The sequence below is a fragment of the Naegleria lovaniensis genome (genome assembly GCF_003324165.1).
Source record: "Naegleria lovaniensis strain ATCC 30569 chromosome Unknown tig045, whole genome shotgun sequence".
Taxonomy (NCBI): Eukaryota; Heterolobosea; class Eutetramitea; order Acrasida; family Naegleriidae; genus Naegleria; species Naegleria lovaniensis.
This window is the reverse complement of record NW_025407867.1, coordinates 1-17,518: the sequence shown is the minus strand read 5'-3', so window position 1 is coordinate 17,518 and position 17,518 is coordinate 1. Positions and strand designations below refer to the sequence as shown.

The window sequence follows — 17,518 nt, the reverse complement described above, 5'->3', positions numbered from 1 at the left end:
CTAAAAAATGAAGAAATTGGTTGCTTGGGGCACTAGCACTTCCTCTCGTATTTGGCATCGGGACGTTTGTAGTTGGACAACATTTGAATTGATGCACAGAATACAAGGTCCTCAAGTAATGAAGAGTTCTTTCTTTTCTCTATTCAAAAAGAAAAAGAAGTCCATATCGGAGCCTTTGTTGAGCAGCGAACAGTTTGCTGACAAGTACAAAATACATAATTTTGAAATTAACGATCCGTACTATAAATTACCGTTCAATGAGGTAGCTCTTCAAGATTACATCCATCAAGAATCGGAATATTACGATCAGTATTTTACAGAGCATAAAGCAGAGGTCAAACGCGTGAAAACACAGCTGAAGGATATGCAAAAAAATTTTAAATCTAGAAATGTATATAGACACAGCGATAAACTATTGATATCAGATGTTGAGACAGCTGGTGAATGGATATTGATATCATTCAATTTTGATGAATATGTTGCTCGAATTCCTAAAAGCACTGTACCAGAGGATTTAATTTTTTCAGAGAGGTTTTACCAAGATGTTTGTGAAACATTTGAAAGACAGAACCTATCAAAAACATCATTGCATTCAAAAACTCTTTCATCTACGAATGTAAATTTAGAAGTAATATACAACAAGCATGGCTTTACGGTAGAAATTGAAAAATACGTGAAAAAGCATGCTAAGAAAATATCTAAGGATAGAAGCGTATCATACAAAATTACGAAGGAAAAGTCTTCACACTGCCTCAAATATACTGCAACAGTTGTGGACATTAACGATCGATTATTTGTGTTCGTAAAAGGAGAGAAGCAGCTACTTCACGTCATTGACGATATCCCGAATGTTTCTAATTTTGAATTAAGTCCTGAGCCTAATGGACTCGGTTTATTATTCACTACAACAGATGAAAAGCACAGAACCAGCAAAATTTTTCATCGATTTTATAGAAATTACTCGTTTGACTCTTTTGAAGAACAGTTAATTCTTGAAGAGAAAGATGACAGATTTTTCATTGACATTGGGTGCACTAAAACAAATATATTCAAATATATTTCAATTAATAGCAAGAACACAACAGAGGTGCATTTACTAGAGTCAGACGGAAATGGAAATTATACTCGCACTTGCCTTCATCGTAGGCAGAATGGAATTCAATTTTTCTTTGAATATCACAAAGAAAGTGACTCTTTTTTCATAATTTCTAACTCTTCAGAAAATACAGATTTGGACATTTACAGAGCTTCAGGATCTGATGTGAGAAGGGCTTCTTCCGAGGTAATACCAAAATCATTGATATACCGTCATAAGATCGGTCAGTCCATTCATGAAATTGATATCTTTTCAAAATACCTCGTGGTCTACATCATAGAAAATAGCTTAATCAAGTTGTTGAAATACGACATTGCCAATAACAAGTTCGAATACCTTCCCATGGTTCCAGACACTCATTACATTGAGCTTGGAGCAAATTTAGAATATCATGAAAATAGATACAGTGTGAAATGTCACTCATTGCTTCAGCAAGATCCGATCAAAGTGAGTTACAATCTTGACACCAATACTTTAGTGAATATTTTCAACTACTCGTGCAAGCATGGTACCAACGACATTTATAACCCTAATCTGGTGTGCGAATGTACAGAGATTGGTAATAACATTCCAATCAAAATACTCTATGACAAGACGAAAATCAATTCTGAGAGCAAATGTTTTGTGGTAGGCTATGGAGCTTATGGAACTCATCTCATGGAAGATTTACAAGTTTCTAGTAACACATTGTACTACTTCTATCGTCAATACTTTTTAGAAAGAGGATACATCTTTGTATTTGCCCATGTGAGAGGTGGTAGAGAAAATGGTTTGACTTGGTATCAACAAGGAATTAAGGAACACAAGATCAATAGCATGATGGATTTGAAGCAAGTGATGGACTATTTGGTGAATGTGAGACACATGCCTAGAAATTATGGAATGTTTATTGGGAGAGGAATTAGTGCTGGAGGGTTGTTGATGATGTCCACACATCTCATGTTTGAACACGAACAATTGTTTAAATGCTTGGTGTTAAAGGTACCGTTTTTGGATGTCCTTACCACCATGATGGATGACTCACTCCCATTGACAGAGCATGAATTTGATGAATATGGGGATCCAAAGAGCCAAGTTAACCTTGCGAGGATCATGATGAAATATTCACCGTATCATCTTCTTATGACGTCTTCGGTGAAGCACTTCCCTTCTCTACTGATGACTGCGAGCCATGATGATTTTCAATGCCCCATCTGGAATGTTGCAAAAACAATGGCCGTCATTCGAAGTAAGGTAGCCGGGCAAGAACCCAAAACTCACCATCACCTTGTTAAGGTTCACCATTTGGGTCATGCAGACGAAGTTTTCACAAGAACCATGTTCGATGATGTAGCAAAGGAAATTGTTTTCATTGAAAATGCATTTAAACAAGAGTGACTTCAACAAAAAAGTTTTGTTTTGTGAATAGGAAAATGTTTAATAAATTTCTAGTTTAAAACCAAGGGTAATAGATGGGATCTTTCATACATAACTTTTCTGCCGAGGATGCTTGTTGAATAAGCTCGTATACCTTGTAATTAAGTGGTGGGAGATCCAAAAGACTGGTAGCGTTTGCAAACGGAGAAGGTGTGGCAACAACAGAAGTGGTTGCGGTGTTGCTGCTACTTGCCATCGATGGTGTGGATGGAGTTGTGATTGAAGAGGGTGTAGATACTTCGCTTGTACTACTCTCAGACGTTGTCGCGTCTTTCTTTGTCTTCTTCTTCACTGGTAATGTTTGAGGTGGACTGCAGCTCAAATGAGTTGGAATGGTTGGAGCCAATTCTAGAACCATTTCAAGAACTTGATCAACATTTTGTTGAACACAACTTCGCATCAACTCGTCATTAAATAAAAATCTATTTTCTCCAATAGGTGTACTGCTCTCATTATTCAATAAATCTACATTAAAGTTGTGATACGAAATTAATTCATCTCTAATAAACAATTGCATTAAAGTTTCAAATAAATCCTTATTTTCAGAAAGAGAATAAGCAATAGCAGACATGGTGTTCAACAAATAACCTTCAACACCGAATTGAGAAAGGAATTGAGAAATATTTCTAGTGAATCGGAATGGTGTTGGATCATCTCTTTGAATAATACCACTTGCTTTGTTCATATTAGGTCTAAAATCAAATTGCATCATGTGTCCACTGTTCTTTGAAATTAATATCTTGTATGGATGTCTGTCCTTAGTATGCAAGAGATGACTGAAAATATTATAAACTCCTGATTGTACTCCAAATGTTTTTCTAATGCTATAGAATTCAGACCAACTTGGACAAGTACTTCGAATGTAGTTCAACAAAATATCATCTGGTATCTTGTCACTTTGCTCAACAAAGGTTTGATAAACATTGAGCTTATTCTCAAAATCATTGATATGAGTTTTACATGCCTTATCCATTTCCTTCCAATATTTAATGAGTGGAGTATCAATAGATTTTCCAATAGATTCACAATAATCATAGAATATATCTTCCAAGGAAATAAAATCATAATCTTTGCGTACAAGACGAATTCTTTGATTAGTAGTAATGGTGATAGGATATTCCATATGGATATTGTTGTGGCTTCTTGCAGTTCTATCCTTATCTAACAATCGATTAATGTGTCGAATCAGAGATGACACTTTCTCTTCTGTTTTCAGAGTGAGTGGTTCAGAATTGCTTGTGGATTGAATAAAGAATTTGAACACTTTTCCAGAGACACTTCTTAATGCAATAACTCTTTCATTCTCCTTATTCTTTCTACCTTTCATACTCACAGAAGGCAAAAGACAAAGAATCTTTTCATGTCTTTCTGAGAATGGTTCTCGATCACTGGTGAGCTCATATTGGCCTGGAATTTCCAATTCTAAATTAGTTCTATGCTCCAACAGTTTAGCTTTTTGATTTTCAATTCCAATTTCAGTTGGTAATAGATTAATCTTACGTCTAAAGTAACAAATCCAATGTTTAAGATTTTTAGTGAGATCCAATAGACTTCTTGGTCCTACTGCATCCATTGTCTTTTCAACGTATTTCAAAGACTTTGCCATCTCTCTTCTTTCTTTTCTTGGGAGAATATCAGCAATGACATTGCTTTGACAATCAAGAATGAATTGAGGTTTTGGAACGGGTTGATGCTGTTGAGGATTTGAAGACTGTGTGGGAGGATCTGCAAAGTATGTATCTGCAATTCTTTTTGCATGATCGGTCAACTCCTTTGGAATATGATGAAGTTCATCTTCATTTTCTTCATCGACCATACTGTCTGAGTTTTCATAAATGTTAAAAGTATATGCCTTGTCAAGCATTAATTCAAGAGATTTGGTCAATTCTTCCTCACTCTCAGATTTGTATTTGGTCAATTCCTTAAACATGCTCTCCAAATCACTGAACAGCACCTTATTACCGTCATGCATGATTTCATCAAGTTTCTTTCTAATCTTTGTAAATGTTTCAAGATAGACAGAATTAGGACCTGTTGGAATATTGGAATCGCTGCTAGTACTGATTGCTCCGCTCTTATTAATAATTGAAACATGAATATTAGCACTACTACCTCTTAAAGGAGCAGCAGTATTCGTGTTGGACTCTGAAGTACCAGATGGATTTGTGGAACCGGTACCAGTGGTTGTAGATTGATTCTTTTTAGCAATTCCTGATAATAATTCTCTAAGATCATGAACAAAACTTCTAAATGTATGGAAGGCTGCTTGTGGAAAGTTGTATAAAACAGCTTTTAACAATTGCTTGGCAATGGAAGCTTCACACTCTCTTCTATGTAACATGGTGAATAATTGTTGTTGCCATGGAATCCACATCCAAGCTGGAATGTCATTAATACATTTCTCAGCAACTCTATGAAGAGGATAATCAACATTAGAGCCACCCTTTGTCTTATCACTTGAAGCTGGTTCATCATAGGAAAGTAACCATAGTACTCGTCCAATATATTGTCGAACGGTAGCTCCAGATGCTTGAATGGTTTGATGATTCGTAGCACCTCCTGAATATCTAATGGCTAGTAAGTAGGCAGCAACACAATTTTCTGCAAATTCAAGGGCTGTCATGGATTGAGTTGGATGTTTGGTTGAATTTTGTTTTTGTCTTTGATGTCTTGTGGATGAATTCCATTTCTCTACAAATAATTTATCCAAAACAAGAGCCCATTGGAAGAAACTCTTTCCCCAAGCAGGTGTACTTGTCACAGAAGAAATGAATTTCTGCTCTTGTGGAAAGTATGAAATGGATTGAGCAAATGTTTGATAACTTTCATCATATCTTCCACAAGTGGAAAATACTTCTCCTCTCAATCTTAAAATTTCCATCTTTTGAATGGTCTTGATCTTGGTGTTTGCAATCGTATCGGATTCAATATAATCTAATACATCGTTGTATCTTCTATCTTTCATTAAACTTTTGATCACTTCAATGATACGAACAAAGACTTCACTCGTTTCACTTGTAAGTGTTGGTAAAAGCTTTCCAGTTTCTGCGAGCATCTTCAATGCTGGTTCAATAAAGTTTTGTTTTCGAGCGATTTTCGCAAATTTGTGAAGAGACCAAATGGTTTCATTGAGAAGAAGTGCTCGATGATGACTGAATTCATCTTTCTGATCAAATCTTTCGATGGCTTTCTTTAACAAGTGGCATCTCCAAGTGAAAATATCATTCCACACACTAATATCTTCATACTTGTTTGGAAGTCGATCTCTCCAAGTGGTTAAAAATCCTTTCAATTCATGAGTTGAGAGAGGCTTCTTTGTGTCATTGAGAAGAGAGGCTGATTCATTCAATTCATATAACTGTTGGAAGCATTGTAACATGGAGGTGTGATTTCCACAAACAAATGAAGGTAAGGCACACCACCGTTGAAGAGCAAGTTGTTGAGAAATTGCAAATACATCTCCAGCTTCTGCTTCTTTGTCTTGCATGATCAAATAGGAAATGTGATAAAACTTCATGAGTTGATTTTCGAGCGATTGATTCTTCTGGAATAATTCTTTCATTTGTGTCCATTGACCATTTTTCCACAAACATTCCAAATTAAAGTAACCATGAGTACCAGGAGCTGATTGAGAGAATTTAGTCAATTCATCCCATTGTTGTAGCTTTTTAGAGCAGATGATCCAATGGTCTTCCCATAATTGTAACTCTGTGTGAGAAACTTTTTTCTTAATATTTCCTTTATGGAAAGCGTTGATCAAGTCTTTGAGAGCTTCTTGAGCTTCGCACCAATTATTTCGTTGCTCTAAGGAAAGTACTAATTTGGTATGATCTGTAATATCACAGCATCTAAATATTCCACATAAAATATCATCTTCTTTCAATACTCTATAAAGTTCAGTCAGAGAATGGCATACTTTCTCAGTTTTTTCATCAAAAGATCCAGTATTAAATAGAGCACGTAATTCTTCTTCAAGCAATGGAAGAGTAAGAGACCAAGCATTGAATGACTTTCCCAAGAATTTGAGAGTTTCTGGATGAATTGATAAATAATTGAATGTGGATAGGTCTCTCTTGGTGTTCAGCACTGCATTGTTGACGCCTAACAAAAGTGCCTGTATCACATTTGGATATTTGGTGTATTGTTTAGAATGATAATCAATGGAGACCAATTTTTGCATTTGGATTTGAAGAAGTGGCTTGTCATCATTTCCCAAACAATTCCATGCCAAAGCAAAGAATTCTCCCCAAGTCTTTAACACCATATTCGTGTTACTTCGGATCAAAGTTTTGAGAGGTGCAATAAAATTCGAGATCTTGATGGATGAAATGGATTGCAAGAATGATTCATGACTTTCAAATACTCTTCTCAATTTCTCCAAAGCTGTAGATGAGGAAACAGCAATAGAATCTCCTTTGGCACTCGACGTCATTACAGGTTGAGTAGAAATGGGTGGGAACTTCGCCATCTTGGGATGACATGTTAACTTTTCCTCTTGTTCAATACATTCTAAAAGTAACTCCAATGCATACTTGATCCAAAATCGATCACTCAATGGTTCCCATTTTTGATGGTCTATCACAAATTGAAGTCTCTTTAGTACTGTTTTTTCAATCTTTTGGTTAAGAATAGAAATATATCTTGACTTGATGTCTCTCAATTCTTTGGATTCAATTTTCAGACCAGCCATAAAGCAAGATTCAATCTTTTTGGCATATGTCACTTCAGAAATTTCATCCATCTGCTGATACAATTCAGCCACTACATTAAAGTACTCTCGTTTGAATTGATTGAAATTTTCAACACCAAGATTCTTTACAGTTTCACTTGATTGTGATTGCTCGCTCAAGCTTCCCAATTTGGCAAGGAGACTCGCTTTCTGAAGGTACGATTGAACCTTGTAGGGTCTGCTCAATGTCATTGTTTGCAACCCGTCATCAAGCTGTAAGGTATAACTTCTTTGCATTTCGGAGGATGGATTTGTTCGTAACCAGTTGAGAACAATATCAACAACAAGATGGAGAATATTGTAACTAAAGGAATCCACCTTTTCAATGATAATACCAACGGTTTGAGAGTAATGCTTGAAAATCGAATCAAGGTGAACTCCATCTGCAAGGAAGGAAAGACATAATTCAATATATCCCAAGTAAATATCTCTCCAAGAGCTCTCCTGAGTCATGTTCATTGAATACTTGAGGGCTTTTGCCAACAGTGAGTACACAGGTCTTGAATACTGTTGTTTGATTTCATCACTACTGTAATGTTCACATAATAAATGTAAGAGAAGTACATGTCCAAATGATCCATAAACCAAATGCTGGCATGGATCAATTGTTTGATTTCCAGCTGGTTGTGGTAAATCTTTAGAAGCATATTTACCAATGGTCTCTTTCACAGAATTCCAAATGGTCTCATAAAACTCCTTGACATCATTGTCATTGGACTTGAGAGGGTCGAAATGTTTGAAAAGTGTCTTGAAAAATAAACAAACATTTCTGTTCACATCCACGTACGGAGTGGTGAGGAATGGAATTAATCTCTTGGCAAATTGAGCATTCAATTGAATGGTATCTCTATTCATTTCCACAAGTAAATTCATCAGCTCAAGAATACAAGATAATGTAAATGAACCAATCGTAGGTGAACTCTCTTCCGAGTTGGGGAAGAACTTTTCGGCTTGAGCCAATGATACAGGTTCATCTTTCCACAAATGGAGAGCACGTTTTAAAATTTGAATACATTCCTTGTAGAGAGCTTGTGGCTTTTCTGCTCTTGTTTGACTTACAAAAATACACATTCTAATAAGGAAGTTCAAGACAATCCCTCTGGATTGAGGTTTTAGAGTAAATTCATGAATCGGTGATGAAGCTGCAGAAACAGAGAGTGAGGTTTCTTCATCGACCTTTCTCTTCTTGGATCCACCATCATCGGATAGATCGGTCTGGTCCACCTTTCGTTTCTTTTCATTGTCGTCCTCTTGTTCGTCGTATGGTTTCTTTCTAGCTGCTCGCTCTTCCCAAGAAATGATGACATCTGCTAATTGAATATAAAGTTTCTTGTTCTCAAGATTGATGGAAGAGTAACCAATTTTCGAAAGAGCATTAATCATCTTGTAAACAAAACATTCTCTAGAGTCATAAAATGAATCTGCATGTCTAATAAATATTGTCCAAATATTTGCTAATTGATGAGTAGATGGCACATCTTCTAATAGCGTTTGTTTTGTTGATCTGATCCATTGAGGAAACTTTCCCTTTGGTTCACTCGCTAATTCTGCCTTCTTGACTGGTTGCATGACCATATCAAGCGCAGGAAGTACCAAAGATTTACTATCCTTCTTGCAATCCTTTAAGAAGGCAATGTATACGGGTTGAATCAACTTGGGAGGAAGATCAAGTTTACTCATCAAATGAGCAAACAGCACGAATGCACATTGGGCTGCAGTTATATCGTCCTTACAGCAATTGTCATAACAAAACTTGAAAATGTTCTTCTCTTTCTTTAAAACATCAAGTTGAGTCGAAGGAAGATACCTGACGAATAATGTAAGCAATTGTAACAAGTCCGTATTGATGGAATACTTTTCCTTTTCTGTGAAATGAGCAAAAGTAGGAGAAAAGAGAACCTTTTCATCAATAAATCTACGAAGTAAATCAGTGCTCAGTTTTTCTCGTTTAGCAATTCCCCTAACAATAGGAATGGCAACATGCTTGAGAATATCTGATTTCATTTGGAATGTTCCCTCTTTTTTGAATTCTTCTAAAAATTTGGTCAAGATGGCCTCCTGTCTCTTGAGATTGTATTCACATCCAACTTGAATTTCAAAGAACTCCATAACAAAGTTCAAGTCCATAACAATTCCACATCCGAATACTTTCACAATGTTAAACAAGGTATCCACTTCGTTTTCATTATTATTGCAGTAAGCAATCATGAGCTTGAGTAACTTTTTGGTAAAACGAATGCGTTGAGTATCAGTTAAATATTGCCCTTTTGATACTGTCGTGTCTGAAGAGAGATCCATGGCATTTGGATTTTGATTCAATTGTTGTATATACAATGACCATATTCTCAGAACTTGATCGAATATTTCACGATGTGTGATAAATACATTCGGATTAAGCTTCAAAATATTTCCTATTAATATGAGAATATTGTTTGGATCAGAAGCAAATGCTTGAGTTTCAGTAAATTCTATACTGTTCACACTGCTCAATAGAGTGACTATGACATTAGGATGTGTGAACAGATATGCTCTCAAATCAGTGGCTTTTCTTGACTTTAGAACCTCTAAAATAAAGTTCAAAGTTCTCTTTGTAGAGAGAGCATAGCAAACTTGTTCTCCACTTGTCTCAAATAAGAACTTGATGGCTTGTTCTGGATAAATGTTCAAATATTTGGCTAATGGGGCAATAAAAGGATTTGAGTTCTTAATTTCATCGGACCATACAGATTCTAAGAGTATAACCAATTTTACAAGAGCTGGTAATTGTTCCGATGTATCTGGAATGATTGAAAATAGAGCAACTATTTCAGCAGCAATAATTGGTTTTTCTTTTTGATTAGCAATATGTTTGATTTGTTGCTTGTCAGCCCACTTCTTTAAATGCTCCAAGAGAGTGGATGCTACCTTTGAGAGTTGAGTTTGAATCTGAGAGTTCACTTTTAAGAAAAAGGCAGCATTTTGCAGAAAAGTCAAAGTCAGTTGTGTGTACTTGGATAAATTTGTGCTGAGTTGTCTCAATGCTTGCTGAAGAGAGTCTTTAGGTGGTCTGAATTGTGAAATGTATGTCAACAGGGCTGTCTTTGCAATGGTAACCACGTCCTTGTTTGTGGCTACTAAAAATTTGCAAATAGTTTCAATCATGATTTTCAATTGCTCCTTATTGGTATCCTTATCATTGTATCTAAGTTCTTTGCTCACAATTGCTTCTCTTAATAATTTGAGAGCAACTAACTTGGCATTGAGAAGTTTTTTCTGATCCTTTGTATCTTTTGAATACAGTTCATCGTTTCGTAAAAGATTAAGTGCCTTGGTAAATTGAGAGGAAATATACTGTCCAGGTACATTATTATCTCTTGTTGAGAGTTGAAGTACTGAGTATTCCAAGGATGTAGTGATGATACTAATATCTTTTTTTCCAGTTCCATCATCTTTTTGTTCCTTTTGACTCTGGGTAGCATCTGGCCTAAATCTATCAATAATGGATGAGAGTGGAATGTTCATCATATCGGAACAAAGTCGTAAGAGAGATTGTGCAATCTTTCTAATTTGACTTGAAGGAGTTGAAAGTTCAGAGCAAATCAAAGCCAAAAGTGATCTCTTCTTGAACACAAGGTCCTTTCCCATTTTCTCAGCATGAACAACATGTTCACCTTCAGCAAGAGTACTCGAAGGAGCGGATTGTATGTATTCAACCTTTTCATAAAAATTATTGCTGAAAAGTAAAGAAAAGTCCAGCAATGGAGTGTTGTAACAGGCTCGAACCAAACTCTCAGCGGCCATAATGGTGATTTGAGTGGTGTGAGGAGTCATGTGAACTGGTTGATTTTTCAAAGAGAAGAATAGACCTTTTAGCATATCGCTCTCGTAATGAACAAGCCATATTGGAGTAATGTTTTCACACAAAAACAAAACGCCTCTTGCTCCAACGCACTTCTTGTACCATTCTGGTTGATAGAGGAATTTTGTGAATCGTGATTGAAGTCTCTCCCAAATACCAAATTGTATCACCAAGTCTGGATCGTCATTACAAATTTCATAAACATAATCTGTGAATAAACCAAGAATGAAATCTCCAACATTGACATTTGGAGATGTTTCTGTACAATCCTCTTCATAAACGTCAAGAAGAACCTCATAGAACCAATCATGGTTGATTCTAAACTTGGAAGGTTCCTCATAATTATATGAATTGAAAATGGCAGTAAGAGCAAAATGTCTGATCAAATTCTTTGTAAATTCAATACAATCAGTAAGATTCTCCTTAACGGCATAACTCATGAATAAGAAAATACTCTTTAACACCTTGTTGAACATTGCAATCTCTCCTTCATATCGCGTAGTTGTCTTACACTCCTCAATATTAACTTCATCTTGGTAAAAATTATCAATCTTTGGAGATGATGCTGAAATGTGGAAATATTTCTTAATTGGAACATGTTTGGTGGTAAATTTGAAATCATCTTGCACACCAAGGTGTTCCTCTGTTGTAGATATCATTGAAAGAATGCATGTTTTCAAAAACTCAAAGGCACTCTTCTTTGTTTGGATATCATTGTCTCTATCTAGACAAATATCCACAGATAAATCTACCAAGTCGTCTGCTGGAATCATGGTAGACTCGTCATACTGTTCTATCATGTTATTATTTCCTTTGAGATTGATATTAAAGAAAAGAGAATTTGCATATTCTTTGGTATGCACTGATGTTAGTTCACTCATATATTGTCGATGTGTGCCTCCTAATTTTGCAAGTAATCTCATTGCAGTTGCTCCATTGGCATGATGTTGAGGTTTTAGATGAGTAAATAATGCTTTGAGAAGGTCTGGAATGACAGGTTTCAAAATTGCTTCCAAAGATTCGTTACGTAGACTTGTCACCCACAAGTCCAGATTTCGCAATGCAGCTGTTGTTGCCTTCTCACTAGAACCGGGTTGCAAGGCATATAGAATGGGTTTGATCAATAAATAAAGGTAAGGGCATAACACGTGTAACTTAGAGGGAACTGTTAGACAAAGCTCAACAAAGAGATTTCTTGTTTCTTTGTCATGTGCGTTATTTACCAAATCAGAGAGCTTTTCTAACACCGTTGGAAGTAATTGTGCAAATTCCTTGCAAAGTAAATCAAATTTCGCTGATAAGATGGAATTAAAAAGAGACCGTAAAATCAAATAATAATCCATGCACTCCTTGAATTTGTTGGCAAATGTAAAACATGACGTTACAATTGAAGTCATATGATTCTTCAAAACAGTCTCATTCTTTGGAAAGGTAACAGTGGATCCAAACACCAGTTTAAACAAATTATGCATATACTGAGATTCTTTGCGATCCTTTGCTATTTTGTCCATTCTTTTCAATAAGAATTTGAGTAAAATTTCTGAAAAAACAGAAGCAATATTTGGATTAGATGATAAAATATTGGCTGGAATGTGAATAAAAGTCATTGGTCTTCCATCCAACAGCTTTTTGTAGAGATATTCAAATTGGGTTTTAAACACCTCTGTGAAAAGTGGAGCTGAAAGAGATGTGTACAGAGAGGAATAATTGTTAAAAATGTCCTTCTCCTCTTCAGCTACTTTTTGTTTGGATATTGACTCAACATTAACCTGATCTTCGCTAACCAAGTTATAAATATCAAAGCAATCAAGTCCGTATCTAAAAAGCTTATTCAAGAGAGGCAATTCAGGGAACTTGGATCTTTCATCTCTTGGCACTGATGTGAAAACAAGTACGATCGTCTTCAAGCCAAATATGAGATGTTTAAACATGGTGCAGCAGTATGTAATATCGTTACTAAAATTCTCGTTAAACTTGTATGGACTGAATGGTAATATCATGGCATTGTCATTTGCATTTTCCTTTTCAGTTGATACTGGTTTTTTCTTTGATATCTTTTTGATGAGCTTGGAAAGATATTTAACCTTCTGTACAAATGCTCTGATAATACTCAAAAGTATTTCTTTGAACTTGATGATGTGTGGCAAATTCACTAGTTCCGAAATATTGGTACTCACAGGTTCTGTTGTAGAGCCATTTTCTGAGGTTTGTTGTTGTAGTTGAATTTGAGCAGCAATGTTTTTGTAAATGGTTTGCGACAGTGAAACTAGTAATCCTACAGCCAGTGCATGAATACCTAATCCCAAAGAGGTGTCGTATAATAACTTAGTGCAGAATGTTGTACATGAAGACATTTGTGTTGGAGTGAAATCTATCTTGTTTTGATTAAAGTTGAGTATTTCTAAAACTGTGGAATATGCTGATGATCTAACAGTTTCAGAAGCAGATCTACTTTTTCCAATTAACACTGAATCATTCATCATGTCATTCATGTAGGGCATAAAATGAGAACAAATTCCACTTAGATGATCATTTTGAGTCAAAGGAACTTCAACAATATGTCTCATAATTAAAAGCATCTCCTTTCTTGGTGTAATGCATTCATCAGGACATTCTTTCAAACATTTAATGACAAATCTAGGAATGTCTTTGACATAGACATTGTCATTTTTCTTATCCACATATTTGGATGTATAAATTAGGAACGATATGGTTTTAACTCGTAAAAGCATAAAATCCTCAACTCGCTCCTTTCCAACAGCGGATGCCATGACGTCATCAGAAACTGATATATCATAGTTGAAAATATCATGCACTTTCTCGAACAAAGTAGTAAAATTGATTGTGTCTTTCAAAGGGCTGCTTCTAAAGAAAAATATAATAAATATAGGTAATTCTAACATAAATTTGCAACTTTCTATGCACGGAATTAGATAATCTTTCGTATCATAAACCTGATCTGATGGCTCTGTAATAATAGCGTCTCCGGTTGATAAATTGTTTCTCTTTGGCTTTCTTCCCAAATATTTTTCTATTGTTTTTTCGAAATTTGCATAAAATTGAAGAAAAATGTCTACTAGAGGTTGAAAAATAGTTGGAAGGCTGGTTTTGAATGATTTGTGAATGTCAATAATGAGTCTAATTGCCACAACTCCATTCAGCTCGTTGTCTGTTTTTAGGACTTTGAAAAGCGAATTCATGAGCAGAGTTAGTTCCTCTCTTCTTCCATTTCTCTCTTCATATAACTATTTAAATGAGTGACAATAATTATTTGTTGATATATAGTTATCAAATTCGGTCGATTGTTCGGTGATGACTGTTAAAATTAATAGAAAATAAAACTTACTTCTGTGTGTGGCAATTTTTGAATAATTTCAATGATTACTTGACGAAGTAAATGATCTTTATCATCTTTCCTGAATTTAGGCTTTACTCCATCATTTAAGAACTCTAATAATGGTTTTAACATGGTAGAAGCAAAGTCAAAGCATTCGGGAAGTGAAGCACTCTCCAAATGATCACGCAACTCAATTAACAACTTAGTTAGGTTAGCAGTGTCTAGAGAGTGTAATTGTCATCGGATGGAAAGCTAATCGATCGAAATCAACCTACCGTTCGCGTTTTTGAGACTTTCGAAGTTTCTAAGATAGGTTTCAAAATTTAATGTCTGGGCAGCTGGCAATCCCGCAGAAGATGATGATGATGAGGCTTGAGCCTGCAGGTGTTGATCATGGCTGCTCATTTTTTTGGTGGGAGTTTGAAAATCGATTTTGTTGTTGTTTATTGTTATTGTGTAAATCATCTGTTTGAACGTGCCTTCTTGAACGCATGTTCTTCCAATCAATGAAAGAACAACAAAAGAATAATAATAATAATTTTATTTATTTACTTTTGATGATGTTTTGTGATGATTTAAAAAAAAATGAAGCGGCTTGTTTTTCATCGCTCTGCCTGTTCTCTGAACAAGACACATCTTCTTCTTCCGCAACATTCTTCTTCAACAGTAGCCATTCTACTCTCTAGTCATCATCAACAACAACAAAATTTTAGTACCAGCTCTTACTCAAATGAAGGAGTTAGACAAATTGAATTGGACGAAGCAAGCAAGAAAAAACTTGCCAACAGGAAGCTATCTCTGAAGGATATTCATAAACTCATAGAGGACAACATTGCAAGAATTAGAGGTGGTAGGGCCAATTACGATGGTTCAGATGTCTATCAAGCCGCAACATCACAAGCCGACAAGCCTTCCAAAGCAAAAAACATTTCTCCCGAAGCACCATTCCAAGCAAATTCCAAGGACTCTCCACAAGGAAATACATGGTATGATTACTATCGTTATATAGAACGAGCTGATAGCGATGTGTTCAATCATCACTTAAAAACTCCAGTCAACGCCAATTCAGCTGGATGGCTCTACAACAAAGCACCAACAAGTCATATGGAATTCATGAGCGCTATGGATCAATTTTCTGAGATTGCTCAAGATTGGAGAGAAGGTAAACTTGCTGGTGATGATATTCAACACCGTAAAATGATGGAATATCAATTACATCAATTACCTCAATTCAAATCTCGTCCTCCAGATCCATTCGCCAACAACCAACATTACGTTGAAAAGATTTCATACAAGAACCCAAATCTCCTTCTCAAGTTTGTTTCGCAAACTGGACGTATTATTCCAAAGCGATTTACTGGTGTTAGAAGAAGAACTCACAAGAAGATTCAAGACGAAGTTAAAAAGGCTCGCCACCTTGGTCTTCTTTCTTTCACTGGAGCTTCTCTTGAACAAGGAAACTTGTTGAACCAAATTGAAATTCCTTACATCTCCAACCAATTTAATCTCAGAAATCGTACTGAAACTCACTTGACCAAGTCTCAACAAATCGATAACACCAAATTCTACCTTGATAACTTGTCAAAGAATATTAGTACATCTGGAAGCATTGAATGGATTCCACCAGAGAAGGATAGAAACCCACGTGTAGGCATTAAGAGTCAAAAGGCTCAAGTCGAGGGTCATTTGAAATCACAAGTGGAAAAGAAGAAGGCACTTATCCGAAAATTGAGAGTGGAAAACGAAATTTTGAAACAAAAAGAACAACAACAATAAACAACTGGAGCAATACTGTACTCATTGGCTGTAATTCTTGCACTCTTCAACTACTTGCTGACACTCAGTACTAACCCCTTAGCTAAGAACGCTGTTAACTTTAACTCGTGCACGAATCTATCATGATGCCGCTATCAACAACTCCACATCGTGTCACCCTTTTTTGTTGCTATTCACTTGTCACTGAAATCCTTTTTAGCACTAACCGCAAAGTCTCAGAGTTCATTCACAACAAAAAATTCAACACAAGTCATCATCGTTCAAGACAACAACACGATGATGAGCACATCAAAATTACTCGTTGGCTTGTTGTTGGTGGCCACTTGTGTCATCCTTGCTGTATTACCAACAGAAGCCCGTAAATTTAGAGCTGCAAGATCTGTGAAAGCTGTCAACTCTGTTTTACAGAGATGTCAATCCGTTGGTGACCCACACTATGTTTCCTTCACTGGACGAAGATATGATTTCTATGGTGTAGGTGACTATGTTTTGGCAGAAACCGCTGACAAATCATTCATTGCTCATGCAAGAACTGGTAAATGGAAAAAGTAAGTGTGTGATGATCATTCAATCCTAACACTCAACATTACCCTCCAATATATGAATTTCGTGAAATTCACTGTTCATGATCATTCCTTCTCAATGAATGATTATTCATTGCTACGTGCTCTTACTCCTCTTTAAATTCACACAACATTCATAGAGTATCGGTCAATACTGCCTTTGCTGTTAAAATCAATCAAAAGGACACCTTTGAATATGATACCAAAACCAATTCATTCTATTTGAATGGTAAGCAAACCAAAGTGAGTGTTGGTCAAACTGTTCAACTCTCTGGCTCTGCCACTGCAAAGAGAGTATCAGCCAACTCGCTCATTGTTTCTGCAAAGAATGGAGCTCACTTGACTGCTACTTGGCATAGAAATCCAGCATTCAGAAGTAGATATGGTTCTTTTGGACACATTTCATTGATTTTGGATGCTCCAAGAAGTTTGAAATTCTCATCTGGTTTGTGTATCTCTCGAGAATATCTTTCCCGAACGGCTCGAGGTGTATTGCACAATCATGTCCATCGAAGAGTTGAGAGAAGAGTCAAACCAAAGAAACCAACCAAGAAACAACTCAAGAGAGCTCGTAAAGCTTGTAGAAAGGCTGGTTTGAAGAAGAAGAAGAATCCAAATGCTTTCCATGCTTGTGTTGCTGATCAAATTCTTGCTGGTAAGAAACTTGGTAAGGATTTCGCCAAGACCATTGTCAAGGTTGAAAAACTTGAAAAGAAGAAGAGTAAGAAGTGGAAGAAGCAAGCCAGAAAGATCATCAAGAAGG

The 17,518-nt window shown here is 36.0% G+C and overlaps 4 protein-coding genes across 4 annotated transcripts; 3 read left to right on the top strand and 1 right to left on the bottom strand.

Moving 5' to 3' along the window:
* Nucleotides 1-7: 7 nt before the first annotated feature.
* C9374_010692 (uncharacterized protein) lies at nt 8-2,473 on the top strand (the record flags this gene model as incomplete). The annotated part of the gene is made up of 1 exon (XM_044686264.1): nt 8-2,473. One exon carries the CDS (start codon nt 8-10, stop codon nt 2,471-2,473), a length of 2,466 nt encoding a protein of 821 aa, XP_044543582.1.
* A 55-nt stretch (nt 2,474-2,528) lies between these two features.
* Nucleotides 2,529-14,821, bottom strand: C9374_010691 (uncharacterized protein; the record flags this gene model as incomplete). The annotated part of the gene is made up of 3 exons (XM_044686263.1): nt 2,529-14,324; nt 14,426-14,637; nt 14,692-14,821. 3 exons carry the CDS (start codon nt 14,819-14,821, stop codon nt 2,529-2,531), a joined length of 12,138 nt encoding a protein of 4,045 aa, XP_044543581.1.
* A 180-nt stretch (nt 14,822-15,001) lies between these two features.
* On the top strand, nt 15,002-16,192 carry C9374_010690 (uncharacterized protein; the record flags this gene model as incomplete). The annotated part of the gene is made up of 1 exon (XM_044686262.1): nt 15,002-16,192. One exon carries the CDS (start codon nt 15,002-15,004, stop codon nt 16,190-16,192), a length of 1,191 nt encoding a protein of 396 aa, XP_044543580.1.
* A 276-nt stretch (nt 16,193-16,468) lies between these two features.
* C9374_010689 (uncharacterized protein) lies at nt 16,469-17,518 on the top strand (the record flags this gene model as incomplete). The annotated part of the gene is made up of 2 exons (XM_044686260.1): nt 16,469-16,740; nt 16,896-17,518. Coding segments are annotated over 2 exons (895 nt in total), but the record flags the coding sequence as incomplete, so codon positions are not given.